Below are 14,482 nucleotides of genomic sequence, written 5' to 3'. Positions count from 1 at the left end.
GGAAAGGATACATGGATGACTTGGTTCGAAACTAGCACAGCTACCGTTCCCCGGCAACGGCGCCAGAAAGCTTGTTGGGTATTTTAAACGCAAATAGAAAAATCTGCAAGCGCACGGATACCGATGTAGCCTTCACCCGGGAGTATTCCAGAGTATCGATTTTCCACAGGGAACGTGAGTGTACTAATTAAGATCCAAGATCGCCCAAGGATAACTATATAATTATTTTTGGTGGGAAGAGAGGAAGTTTCCTGAGAGTTCTCTAGTTGATCTAAGAATCAAGAATTACTTCAAGATTATCTATTTCGGGACATCAGAACACTAGCCACAGAAAGAGATGAGAAGGGGGCTAGGAAGCTCCGACTACGGTCCTACAAACACCGATCCGAACGAGGTGGAATACGTCGACCGTTAGGGCTGTCACTACCCTAGGGCTACCACAACAATCCGCAGGATTGGGTGCAATTCCAGGTAATTGCAAGACTAAACACCACGTCTAATCTATTAATTACTACTCTAATGTTTCAAAGATTAGAGCACTTGATGCAAGCGGGAATCCAATAAATATCTTGAATGTAAATAAAAGTAATTAAAGAACTCAGGAATTATGAATTGAAGAACTTGGAGAACGATGAAGAACGAACCAGTTGCTGCAAAACAATAATGTTGAGGAAGATCCGACAGATCCGGCTCCTCCTCCGCTCTCCTCTTCTCTCTCCCTATTTTCTAGATTACAACTAGAACTAACTAGAACTAGAACTAGAGGAACTAGAACTAGTACTAGATGAACTAGAACTAGAACTAGATGAACTAGAGGTAGAACTAGAAGAACTAGAGGGATCCTCTCTACTTGGATGAAGAATTGAAACCCTAGCTTTGATTCTGTAGAAGAGGTATGATCTCCAGGGGCCAGGGGGTCTGGTTTTATAGTCCCTTCAAGTGAATTTGGGCCGTTGGATCAAACTGACATTGATTGAATGGTTATCCTTGATCCCTTAGGTCGGTGGAGCACGATCCGCGAGTTTTGACGTGATTGGGCAGAACTCCAGGGCGGGCGCCCTCAGGTCTTAGGCGAGCGCCCTGTCCTAGAGCTCTCTCGGCCTCCGCTTCCTTCCTATGGCTTCTGGAGTCTTCCGTATTTCCTGATAACCCCCTACAGAAATAGACAAACACCAAAACTCGTGGAATTCTATCAGATAAAACCCTAAGTCTAGGTGTTAGTTGCATTTGGATCCTTTTCCATGATTAGTTGATGGTTAAATGTGAGCATTAAGGACCGTCAACAGTCGTCTCGGGCCTAGATTCCGCAAGGCGTTTTTGTTCAAGACATCCACGCGCCAAGTGTGGGTACAGACCTGGTCGAAAAGCAATCCAACGAACCAATGCTCGTAGACAACACCACTCTGGCAACCAGCAGCCGTGATTGGTGCGCCCCCTTCATCAGGTATATATCGGATGGATCGGGTTTTCAGGATAAAACAGAGAATGAATGCCTCATTCGACGGTCCAAGAATTACATACTGGTGGATGGCAAACTTATGCGAAAGAACGCAAGTTCCGAAGTGTTGCTCAAATGCATATCCCAAGATGACGGCGTCAAGCTCTTAGATGACATACACGTCGGGTCTTGCGGCAACCACGCTACCTCCAGAACACTGGTCAGGAAAGCTTTCCGAGCAGGTTTTTACTGGCAACTGCGGTCGCCGATGCTGAGAAACTGGTCCGACATTGTGAAGGATGCCAGTTCTTCGCTAAGAGGACCCACGTGCCTGCTCACGAAATTCAAACTATTCCGTCGTCCTAGCCTTTCACCTACTGGGGTCTCGACATGATCGGGCCATTCAAGCCGGCCCCCGGCAACTTCAAGTTCGTTTTCGTACTAATCGAGAAATTCTCAAAGTGGATCGAGTACATGCCACTGGTCAAAGCAACCTCCGAGAAGGTTGTGGAGTTCCTCAATCAAATCATACACAGATTCGGGATCCCCAATATCATAATCACTGACCTGGGCACTCAGTTTACTGGCTCTACATTCTGGGACTTCTGTGATGACAGGGGCATAGTCAAAAAGTACGTGTCAGTAGCTCACCCACGGGCCAACGGTCAAGTAGAGCGAGCGAACGGAATGATTATTGATGCTTTAAAGAAATGGCTGTACACTGAGAACGACAAAACGCCAGGACGATGGATGAAAGAATTACCGGCTGTGGTCTAGGGTCTCCGAACACAGCCTAGTCGCAATACGGGTGTATCACCCTACTTCATGGTTTACGGCACCGAAGCAGTGCTTCCGTCCGACGTAACCTTTGGGTCTCCAAGAGTCAAAAATTTCGACCAGTCTTCGGCTGACATCGCCCGGGAGCTTGAAATCAACTGCATGGAAGAAAGGCGCCTAATCTCATGCCTTCGAACAGCAAAGTATCTCGAAGCCATTAGGCGGTATCACAACAGGAACGTCAAAGACCGATCCTTCGTGGTCGGTGATCTGGTACTCAAGTGGAAAACAAGCCAAGAAGGAACACACAAGTTATCCACACCTTGGGAAGGACCCTTTGTGGTCACCGAAGTAACATGCCCTACATCGTACAGACTGGCATACCCAGACGGAACTCTCCTGCCCAATTCTTGGCACATAGACAAATTGCGCCATTTCTATCCATAAGTTCCAGTACTTTTTCGTTTGTAAATTTCTTATGATTAGCAATAATAAAATCTTTTCTTTTTCGCTATATACCTTTTACATGCAGAACTTTCGACAAGTGCAACAATCTCCTTCTAGGACCAAGATCCTTAAGGATTATTAACCCGAATCAGTGATACATCACTCAGTCAACATTGCAGCACTCAAAACCATGGTTATGACAAATCAATCTTTATTACAAACTTTATATACAAAGTTTACAATAAACACCCCTCTGGGCGGTCCCTAGTCTATTCCTACAGACTACTCTACAGGCCTATTGCTCGGGCTCATCACCCGCTCGGCCTTGTCGCCCAGTCAAAGGGGTCGGGGCCACCGGCGCTTGGCTGGTCGAGACCGCAGGCGTCGACCACCCATCTCCGGCAATGGACGCTCCCGACAACTCCCTGGCCGACCGATCTGACCCGGGCTGGTCGGGGGGAGTTGCTGTCCCGCAGAGGTTGATGTCGCCGATCACTGTCGACGACAGATCGAGCAGACCAACACGAAGGTCGTCTGCCTCTTGCGGACCAACCTCCTTGGGGTACCCCCTCTCCAGTCGGGACAGGTCGACCAGAAGATAGTGGGCGCGCACCATGCTAAGGACGTGCGCACCGGCGAATTCCCCGGCGTCCTTGACAAACTGCTGGAGCCAGTCCCACGCCCGTTGCACCTTCTCGACCGGAGTCAACTTCGGTGCGCGGGGCTGGTCTTCAGGGAGCTCAGGGCTGATCAAATCAAGAACCGGGGCCACTCCTTTCCAAATCTTGATGCAGTTGGCCTTCCAGGAGTCCCGATCCTTGATCAGCTCGTCGAGGTGCTTCTTGGTATTTACTCTGAGTACTGTGAACCAAGCAGGAAGTCAGTGCACACACAAGACAAGAAATGTTGAGTAATCAAAGAAGAGGGTAACACGGTTCTTACCAGTCAACTCCTGACTCTTGTTTCTTAACTCCTCATCAGCTCGGCGCCCGGCCTCTAGCGCGCTGGCACGCTCCTGGTCGAGCTTCTCCTTTTCTTGTCGGAGGCGCGCAACCTCCTCCTCCAAGTCTGCAGGAGTAATTCCTAGTCAACAAAAACGACTACGTGGTTATATACAACTACTCAGAATTCATGACTGACCTCTCCTTTCCCGATCCTTGTCGGCCAATCGCCGATTGAGATCGAGCAGCCGCTCTTCCTGAGCACCCATCTCGGCCGTCTTCTCCTCAGCCTCCGACCGAAGACGGTGTACCTCCGCGGACAGGGCCTTGTTCTCAGCCACGATCCCCTCAATCTGGTCAAAGCACCTTTTCTGGTACTTCGCCGTTTTCATTGCGCCCTACAGGAAGCATATATATTGAAGCTAGAGACAGTGTGTAAAAATTTCGAGCAGCGCAAATGACCACTTACCTTAACCTCGTCGACGTGCCGCTTAGCTGCGCGCTCCACCCTCGCGGCTTCCTCCGTCTCCGTGAGTTCTTCATGACCAATAAAATGGTCCCCACGTTGGCGCCACACGTAAACATGCTGGCGACCATCATGGGGACGGCCTTGGATTTCTTCTACTTCGTCGTTGGAGGCCGCCCGGTGCTCTTCGCCCTCCGCGCTACCCCCAGCCGCAGTCACAGGTATTACTGGACCCTGATCTCGGCTAGGGGAGCCCATTGGTGAAGAGGCCTCTGCTCGGGGTGGAGTCGGGTCCGTCCTTCCTTCAGAAGATGGGGTAGTCGGAGCTCTGTTTTCCTCCTCCGCGACACTGCTCGGAGGAGGTGTCCTCACAGTCTCATCACCCCTTATAGGGGTGCTCGCTCCGGTCCTTGCCGGAGCCGGGTGCTCCTCGGCACTCTCAGCCGCGGTCACCACCGCGGGCTGCTCTTCGGGCTGCTCCTGGGCGGCCTGCTGCGCTGCGTCCTCGACGACAGCCGCCGGCTCAGCCGTCCTCTGGCCAGCGACGTTGTCGGTATCAACGTCGGACGCCGCACTAACAGAAATATGGCATTTTACCAATGTCAAAATGCTGCAGTAACAAACGCAAAAGCAATAATAATGATAGGAGCATGTGTCAAGATGAGATTGTTCTGCTTACAGATCGGAGCGCCTATGTGTCGCTATAAAGACTCTCCTCCTGGTCCTACCGGCGCCGCTGCCGCCTCTGTCGCCCCAAGACGCGTCGGCTCGGTGTGAGGGGCAGGGGGGTCACTAGTCGCCCGATCGCCAATGATCGGCGCGATGTCAGGACGACTGCGCGACCTTCAGACCAAAGAGGGCGCGGCCTCCTCTTCCTCATCCTCGTCGTCGGCGATCCTGACGAGCCGACGATGCTTTGGAGCTTGGCTACTCTCTGCTGGCAGCGCCTCTGCAGGGGACGGATCCACCGCTAGTGACCTTTTCCCTGCTACCCTCTCCTCGGTGGTCGGGCGTGGCGGTCCTGCTCCTCCTCACTGCTGGTGTATTGAGGACACTGAGTAGCGTCGCCCTCTGGCAGGTCCATCCTCGTAGGATTTTCCATGCCAGGTGCCAGTGACACATACACCGCGCACCGGTCAACATCTCCAATCTGCGATAGAACCAATGACAAGTGATCAACTAGTAGTCAACAGTATTTATATAACAATACTAGTCAGTAACAATATCTATTTACCTTAGGAGCTGGTCGTCCCAGCTTAAAGGCGTGCATCCGATCACTGCTTCGAACGAAGTTGTCGTCCGTAAAGTTGAACAGCTCATTCATCAGTTACTGCACCTCCACCTTCTCCAGACCATCAGGACTCATCCTGGTCGGGTCTTGGCCCCCCGCGTACTCGTATGCCGAGTGTACCCTCCTCTGGCAGGGCATCACCCGACGTACAATAAAGTTACCGACCACTCCTGGCCCGTCTAAGCGGGACCAGTCGATCAGTTTCATCAGGTCTGCCACTTGACCAGTGAATTCTGGGCGGTCCGTCCATCTGACCCTCTTCTCGAGGATGTAGCCCACGTCGCAGAACGTGGCGTTGCCCGGCTCTTCCCTGATATAGAACCACTTCTTGTACCATTCGGTGAGAGAAGTGTTCCATGGGCAGTTGAGGTACCGGTTCTTCATCCCATCACGCAGATTGAGGTATACTCCACCTGCAATCTTGGAGCCTCCAACTGCTCCTTTCTTCCTCAGGCAAAAAAGATAGCGAAAAAGATCGAAGTGCGGCTCTATCCCAACATAGGCCTCGCACAGATGAATAAAGGTGGAGATAAGAAGAATTGAGTTCGGGTGCAGGTTGCAGATCCCGATCTCATAGTAAAGAAGAAGGCCCTGAAGGAAAGGATGGACAGGAATCCCAAAACCCCTCTTAAAGAAATCTTTGAAAACAACAATCTCACCGGCATGGGGGTCGGGGTAGCTTTCCCCTTCCGGCGCCCTCCAGCCGCCGAGTTCTTTGTTATGCAACAGACCCATCTCGACGAGGTCGTTGAGGGACCTCATGCTGCTCCGGGACTTTTTCCACTCCTTCGCCATCAGATCGGCCCTTTTCTTCGAGTCACTCTTCGCCATTGATGCCGTAGCAACGACTGCGAGCTGGGCGATTAAGGATGGAGGTTGTATAACGCAGGAATGGCAAGAACAGAAGGCTTGAAGGCAAAGGCAGGGTGAAGATTGCGAGCGCTATGTTGAGCCTTTTATAAGCAACGGCTCCACCTCTTCCACTTCCCGCATTCTTGGGAAGTGGGCGGGCCCTGCGGCGGATGCGGCGTTTCGGTTTTCAATAATTACCGGCAGTTAATACGATGGCTTTTCTGAATAATTGATGGTTTCACTTTCTTGAACTACGCAAAGAGCGGCTGTACAGTTAGCAGGCGCACCTTTTTACGCAAACATCTAACAATACGTCAGGATGCCTTGTCACATCGAGCATTAATGCGGCAAGATACTTTTTTTCAAGAGACAAGTAGATTTGGTGGAGAATCGTGTATGACATTCTTGGGGACTGAACCGACCACCGAGCACCATACGCTCGGGGACTGGTCGACCAGCCCACCAGATTGAGAGCCTGGGGACTGAACCGACCACCGAGCACCATACGCTCGGGGACTGGTCAACCAGCCCACCAGATTGAGAGCCTAGGGACTGAACCGACCACCGAGCAACGCAAGCTTGGGGACTGGTCGACCAGCCCATTAAATTTGAGAGTTTAGGGATTGTACCGACCACAGAGCGTTACCTGCTCGGAGGCTGGTTGATTAGTCTATTTCAGCTGGTCGACTTGTCGGTTAGTCTGTTCCTTTGCAGACGAGCATGATATGCTCGGGGACTGGTAAATTTTATTTTTTAAGACCTTGCTACAAGGCTCATACTTCGCCTTCTAGCAAGCTCGGGGACTACATCGGTACGATGCATCTGGCGATGCATCTCAGTTTAAGGATTTTTATGAAGACTTTTTTGACCCTGGCACCACGTGCCTACGTCACCTACTACCAGGCTCGGGGACTAAGTGGGCACACTTCACCTTGCGGTGAATTCGCTTGCTTTTGAGATCCTATACATTTCAGAAAAGTAAAGTGGGCACACTTCACCAGGAAAGAAATATTTTTTTATTAAGAGCACCATGTATTCTTTGAACAACCTGCTTCTTCGATGTCAATGTTGATCAACTATCTTTTGAGTTGGTTAAAATACTGTTGCAACTGTTTGGGCGACTTTCCTCATATTGAAGATGTCAAGCCTCACTGGTCGAAGAAGCTCAAGACGGCGTGTTACATCACAATACATGGTGCTCGGGGACTAGCTGTGGGGGTATAAACCCCTATACCCTTACGGTTAGACTTGGGCCAGGAGACTTGGTCCATCACGAAGATAGTTTGAGGCTTGATCCAACTACTCGGAGTCTCGCGCAAGGAAACAAGACGTGGAGATCAAGCCAGATTCTAGTCGGTTAGAATAGGAATTGATATCGTTCTATCTATGGCAATTGTAACCGACTAGGATTAGTTTCCAGATCTGTAACCTTGTCCTCCGGACTATATAAGGAGGGGCAAGGGACCCCCCTAGGACATATTATTCTCTCAACACAATCCAATACAATCAGAGCAGGACGTAGGTATTACGCCCACACGGTGGCCGAACCTAGATAAAAACCTTGTTCGTGTCTTGCGTCACCATCAAGTTCGTAGCTTGCGCACCGTCTACCGATAAACTACTACTATGGGTATACCCCAAGGTAGACTGCCGACTAGCTTTCCTCAACATGGGTCGATCAAAGTTTCACCTTATCAGTTAGTGTATGGACACGATGCCGTGCTACCTTGGGAGATCAAGACTGGATCTAGGCGACTATCTTTTCAAGATCAGCTGGCGGCCGATGACTATGCTAATTTAATGAAAGACGAATTGGATGATTTAGCAGGGCATTGGCTGAAGGCTTTGATGAGTATAGAAGAAAATAAAAAGAGAGTAGCCAGATGGTATGATAAAAAGGTAAAAGCTAAGGAGTTTGTCGATGGAGATTTGGTATGGAAATTGATATTACCGATTGGGACTAAGAGTTCAAAGTTTGGCAAGTGGTCTCCCAATTGGGAAGGTCCTTATCGGATAAATCGATCTGCTCCTGGTAATGCCTATATTTTTGAAACTCTCAAAGGAGTTGAATTTCACAGGGCATTGAATGGAAAGTATTTAAAGAGGTATTACCCAAGCATATGGGTCGATACATAAAAGTTTAAATGCCGATAACACTCCTGTCGGCTGGATTGAAATGTATCTGGGACTGCACAAGATGTTTTCAAAAGATGCCGATAACAGTCCTATTGGCTAGACTAAAACAATCAGCAGTTTTTGAAGAAAGAGTGAGACATGCCGCCGATGAAAAGCTTATTCGCTCAGTAGAGCTTGGATCGCCGATATAGCGCGCAGACGAATTTGATCGGTTTCTTCTATCTCCCTGATATCTTCATCGGCAGAACCCTCCACTGGCTTCAGCTTTTTCTTCATTTGCAGTGCCTTGCGAGCGTGGATGTTTCGCTCTTGCTCAAGGGTCTTGATTGTTTCAGACAGCTGTCTTTCTTCTTGATGAGCTTGGGACAAAGCCTCTTCTACTTGCTTAAGTTCTGCCAATAGGCTTCCCTTTTTGCTGATAGATCGGAGATCTTTTGTTTCAGCATATCTCCAGAGGATTTTAGAATGCCGATGCTCTTATGCTTCTAATCGGCAAGATGCTTCACTTTCATTACCTCCTCTGAGAGCTAGACATGAGTGGCTCTATCGGCAAGACGTTGAGCAGCTTTTTGATACTGAAGCTGGCGGCTCTCTAAATGCGCAGCTTGAAAAAGGGTCTCCTCGGCATCAGCAGGAATTTGGCCTCTGAGAGCCTTGAACAGAGCCTTAGCTGGATCGGAGTCATCAACTAGTTGGGCTGTATCCTGATGAAGCAAGACCAGTAGATCCTCCAGTTTAGCTCTGATTTCTGCTGATGAAATCCCTACTGCTTGAGAAGAGCTTGCTTCATCGCCTTCGTCATCAGAAATTTCAATAGCAAAAGAGAACAAGCTATCTGGGGAATCTTGTTCTTGGAAAAGAAAAATAAAATATGTTATTTGATGATCAGACGCTGGTGATGATAAAAATAGAAATCAGGTAACTTACTTGTTTTAGGGCGATTTCTCGCCTCTGGCTAGCTGAAGCCGATGGTACTACAGGTTGACTGGCTGGGGTTGCCAATGGAATAATGCTAGCTGGAAAATATATGATAATGAGTTACAAGTTAGTGAAATAAAAATCCATCGGCAAATAATCTTATAAACAGAACCTTACCTTGAGGGGGTGTAGTGCTTGTCTGGATTGAAGAGACTACCGATGATATGATTGATCCCACTGGATCGGTAGTCTGTTCAAGTATATCGGCTGGTATTTCTTCTGGTTGAGGTACCTCTTGTGGCTGAGGTGGAGATGGTGCTTGTTGTGTCTGAGCCTCTGATGAAGAAGGGGACGATTCCACATGAATCGGTGACCCTGGAGGAGGAGGAGGAGGAGGTGATGCTGTCCTCTGACGCTTTGCTTGTGACTTGGTACTCTTGGGACCCTTTCTCTTAACTTGGCTGGACTGGGGGGCATCGACAGTTGTTTTGGTACTTCTGGTCTTTACCAATTTGCCAGTCTGCTGATACAACAAATAAAGGTTTTATAAGTACAATTGTAACAGAGTATTGATGGAGTTATGGTCAAGAAAGTGAAAGTTACCAATGAGGTGCCCATGGCGGCCGATGTATCCTGAAAAAGGCCATGTAAGTATGGAATGGGATCGGTATAAATTGGAGAAATAGGAACTTTCTACCTTAAAAACTTGCGCCAGAGCAGCGGCAGCGACCGATGGAGATGTCTTGGTCCGCTTGGTGGTGATTTTCTTGAAACGCGCGTCCCGGTGCATTAAGGCCGCCAAACTTTGAGCGTTATTGCCAATCAAAGAAATCAGGACCGATGGCAGGAGTTCGATCGGCCTACCACTTCTGCTGACTGACGGTGGTGTATCATCAACCTATGTAGAATAGAGGAAGTAAGTTGCCGATAAAAGCGAAAGTAATAAGATTGAGGCATCGGTTGAAGACTTACGGTGTTATCAGGGACCTTATACGCAGAGTCGATCATACCGCGGTACGTAAGCGCCGATCTACAAAACAGATGCTCTTTCCATTCTGCCCACCATTGTTTGTACGCCTGGGTAATAAAAAAAGGGATCCAAGCCGATAGGTAGATGTCTGATGTATCGGCGTTTGGTGGAAGTTGAGCTATTCTGATCCACTCAAGATCACTGGTGATGGTTTCCCTTGGTTTCACCACATCGGTATAGCAGAGTGCAATCAGCAATTGCCCGAAGGCCAATTGACGAGCCAATGCCGATGGATTGTAGAATCCATAGGTGAGATTGGAAGCTTTTCCACTGCCAAAGAAGTTCACTGGTATGGCTCTCGGAGTGATGATTGCCATCATCAGATCGTGGTCCTTGTTGAGAGCATTGTCGAAGGGGTGGAAAGTGAGCGGGAATCTGGTTTCTGGATCCTCATAGGGCATCCATGCCCGCTGGTCTTTGGTCTGGCCCTCGTAAAGAGTCTAAAAGAATCGGCGGTCCTCATTACCACCGGTACCAGGTAGAACTATGGCAGCTTCACCATGGTTCAGAGGAGAGCGAGTTGCCGATTCTTCTTCATCCAACTCATGATCTTCGGCTATGTCTCTTGGAAAACGCTGTGCAAAAAGGTTGAATCCAAGGCGTTTATGCATATGAACATTGAGCCACATGTTGATGAGCCACCAAGGTCCCCCTAAGTTGCCGATGGGTTGACCTAGCAGGAGTTTCCTAGCTACCTGATAAAGAAGATGGTAAACAGCACCGAGCAAGTATCGGCCAAGAGGAAATCGGCCACCATTGGCCAGTCTTTCCACTGCCGATAGATAGACAGAGGTTGGCCCTGCCGATCGGCCACAGAATACGAACTTATCCAACCACATGTTCAAGAAAATTGCCTACTCCCTCTCCCCGACAGATCCTGTCTTTCGGTACTTCTAAATGTACCCAGACCAACCGCCGATAGCACGAGTCTCTACCTTAGAACTGGGCTTGGTGTCAAATAAATGACTGTTATCGGCAGTGGATATATCAAGGCCGGTGAGCATGAGTACATCGGCAAGAGTGGGTGAAGCAGGACCATGGCCGAATACGAAAGCATTCAGTGTGTCTGACCAAAAATACGAGGCAGCTATCAGCAGTGACTCGTTTCTCACCATATTGGCAAAGGATAACCTGATGCACTGATCTAATTTCCGCTCACCCCATTGGACCGCATTTGAATGGTTGACTCTCAGGAACCAGTCTTTCCATCCTTTGGTAGGACTGGGCCAAGAACGAAAAGCATCTTTCCATAGATCTAAGGAAAAGTTTTCGGCTCTGAAGGGGATTCTATTTGTCTCTGCATTTATTAGATTGGTGGGATCTGGGTTCCCTAAAGGGCCGAGACATTGGAAGTGAGGTTGATTGGTGGGGATTACGATCTTATCGGCCAAATCCTAAAAGTTTTAGGGATGAAAAAATAAAAAGAAAAAAGGGTACTCAGCAAAAGGAATCGTAGATGAATAGAAGTACAGCAAAAGTACAAAAAGAAGGACGATGGAAGACTAACCTCAGGAACAATGAAGTTGATGGCCATTTCTTCACGAATCAGAGATTTCGAGGTTTGGTGAAGGAGGTTCTTGCTGAAGTTCTTGGGGGATACCGCCGCCGGGAAAGTAGATTTTGGGCTGTAGAATGACAAGATGGAGAGTACCGAAGAAGGAAGTATTTATAGGACAAAACAGGCAGGGGCAAATCCGACTTATCTCTTTGCCGCATCCGTGAAATCCGAGGGTGTTCAGGTGGATATGGTAACTATTAGAACGGTAATCAAGGGATTGCGCAGGTGATTTGACAGCAAGCGGTCGTGATTTTGGAGATATTTTACTGCGCAAGATCGCCTGGTCGTCCCATCGGCAGTTCTGTCTAACGGTAATATTGCCGATGAACGCATGAGTGGGGAGATTCGATTGGAGAGGTTGAGAAATTCGAGGAATCTACGAGAGAATCGGGCCAAGGTTGTTCAGATTTGGTGGCTGATTACCAGATTGGGAGAAGTAATTGCGGAAAGGCGTCATTACTGCAGAGAATTTCAGAGCATTAATGATTTTATACTCCGAAATTGGGGGGCATGTGTTGACACCATTTTTGGACGTGTGTCTTTTGACACGTGCCTGGAATACAGATCGGCAGATGGAGCCATGGTAACTGGTTTGCAGGGAAGCTGCCGATGAAGGTGGTTACCGATGGGGAAACGACCGAATATGATTAAGTCCAGAGGTGATGGCATATTTGTACTGATGACCGATGCCGGTGTTTGCCGATAGCTGTAACAAGTAGTCTGCCGATGACTCTGGAGGAAAACGTAGAGGTTGCCGATTGATTCATGATAGTGTCCCGATCGGTTACGAAGGATAGTTTAATATTTTCCTTAGTTATTAGAATTCGTTTTGTGTACGGGTTCTAGTTAATTTGGAATTCAAATCCTAGTCGTGTCTGATTGTAGCTCTTCGGACAGGGTATAAATGTAGACCCTAGGGCCATGTAATGAATGAATCTATCAATCAAACACAAGTTTTTATACATATTTTAGCATCTACTTTTCGACGACTTCGTCATATTTTCCTTTTACTATGAGTTCTTAGGAATTCATCGAGTCAAACTCGGCGTGTTCTCAAAGTTCCGCGTGAGCACCTCTTGGCTGTGACATCCGGGCGCATCGCTGTTGTCGGGACCAAAGTGTTCGAGTTACCACCTTTGTCGGTTGTAAGGTCAAATCGGCTGGCACGCCTTAACATTTGAATCAGGTATTAGCCATTTGTGTTTGCAGATCAGCTTTTGCATCAACACTAATGCCCCTGCTCATTTTATGTACCTGATGAATTTGGTATTCATGCCTGAACTAGATAAGTTTGTGGTGGTGTTCATCGATGATATATTGGTGTATTCTGAAAATGCCCAAGACCATGAGAAGCACCTTCGGATTGTACTCACCAGATTGCGAGAACATCAGCTTTATGCCAAGTTCAGCAAATGTGAGTTTTGGCTAAAAAAAGTGCCTTTCCTAGGCCATATTTTGTCTGAAGATGGAATCTCTGTTGATCCTACCAAAGTACAAGAGGTCCTAGACTGGAAAGCCCTAACTTCAGTGCACGAGGTTCGGAGTTTTCTCGGTCTAGCAGGTTATTATCGTTGCTTCATTCTAGACTTCTCTAAGATAGCCAAGCCTATGACCAAGCTACTGCAAAAAGATGTGAAACTCATGTGGTCTCAAGAGTGTGAAGTCGCTTTTAATGCCTTACGCCATTTGCTAACCACTGCTCCTATTTTGGCACAACCTGACATTGAAAAGCCATTTGATGTCTTTTGTGATGTCGCTAGCAGCGGTTTAGGTTGTGTGCTTATGCAAGAAGGCCGAGTCATTGCCTATGCCTCTCGGCATCTAAGGAAGCATGAAGTCAACTATGCTACTCATGATCTAGAGTTAGCGGCAGTTGTGCATGCATTGAAGCTCTGGAGGCATTATCTCTTGGGTAATCTGTGTCATATTTACACTGACCATAAGAGCCTCAAGTATATCTTCACCCAGCCCAAGCTGAACATGAGACAATGAAGATGGTTAGAGTTGATTAAGGATTATAATCTTGAAGTGCACTATCATCCAGGCAAGGCCAATGTTGTAGCAGATGCCCTTAGCCGAAAGCAACATGTTAGACCTCTCCTCGAAGAAGGCTGTTCTTTAGAAAGCCAAATCATAGAGTTGATTAAGCAGATGCCCTTATGCACCCTGTAGTCTTGCATAATATCGTGGTCAGTTGTTCTTTAGAAAGCCAAATCATAGAGCTACAAAAGACCAACCCTGCTATCTTCCATATCAAGAGAAAGATGAAAGAGTAAGACACCAAGCATTTTAGGGTTGATGAGAAGGGTGTGTTGTGGTTTGATGATCGACTTGTAGTGATACGACACGTTGTCTCGATCTTCACGACGTAGGATGAACACCGATAACTAGCTGAAGAACAGCCGGATAACTTGCTGTAGGCAGTGATAACTAGTGCAACCTGACAAATAAAACTCGAAACAAACCACCGTCTTTAACCGGCAACCTGAATCGAGGATTCGCCCAACCACACTCTCAAAGAGCCAACCAACACAGCCTACAATCAATCAAGAAATACCTTGAAGGGAGTAGGAGCACCAATTGGGAGTGGATGAAGCCGCCGCCTATGTAATCCCGCGAGGAAATCAC

The 14,482-nt window shown here is 48.1% G+C and overlaps 1 protein-coding gene across 1 annotated transcript in view; it reads right to left on the bottom strand.

Moving 5' to 3' along the window:
• LOC110433646 (proline-rich protein 36-like) overlaps positions 3,543 to 14,482 on the bottom strand; it is a 78,356-nt gene continuing 67,416 nt past the window's right edge. Inside the window, exons 3-6 of the mRNA XM_021456149.1 lie at positions 5,125 to 5,219; positions 4,073 to 4,679; positions 3,803 to 3,956; positions 3,543 to 3,730 (exon numbers count right to left, since the gene is read on the bottom strand). Of these exons, the coding sequence (XP_021311824.1) occupies positions 3,543 to 3,730; positions 3,803 to 3,956; positions 4,073 to 4,679; positions 5,125 to 5,219 (1,044 nt within the window). The remainder of the gene's footprint in view (positions 3,731 to 3,802; positions 3,957 to 4,072; positions 4,680 to 5,124; positions 5,220 to 14,482) is intronic.

The sequence above is a fragment of the Sorghum bicolor genome, chromosome 3, assembly GCF_000003195.3.
Source record: "Sorghum bicolor cultivar BTx623 chromosome 3, Sorghum_bicolor_NCBIv3, whole genome shotgun sequence".
Classification (NCBI taxonomy): domain Eukaryota; kingdom Viridiplantae; phylum Streptophyta; class Magnoliopsida; order Poales; family Poaceae; genus Sorghum; species Sorghum bicolor.
This window is presented reverse-complemented; position numbering and strand designations above follow the sequence as displayed.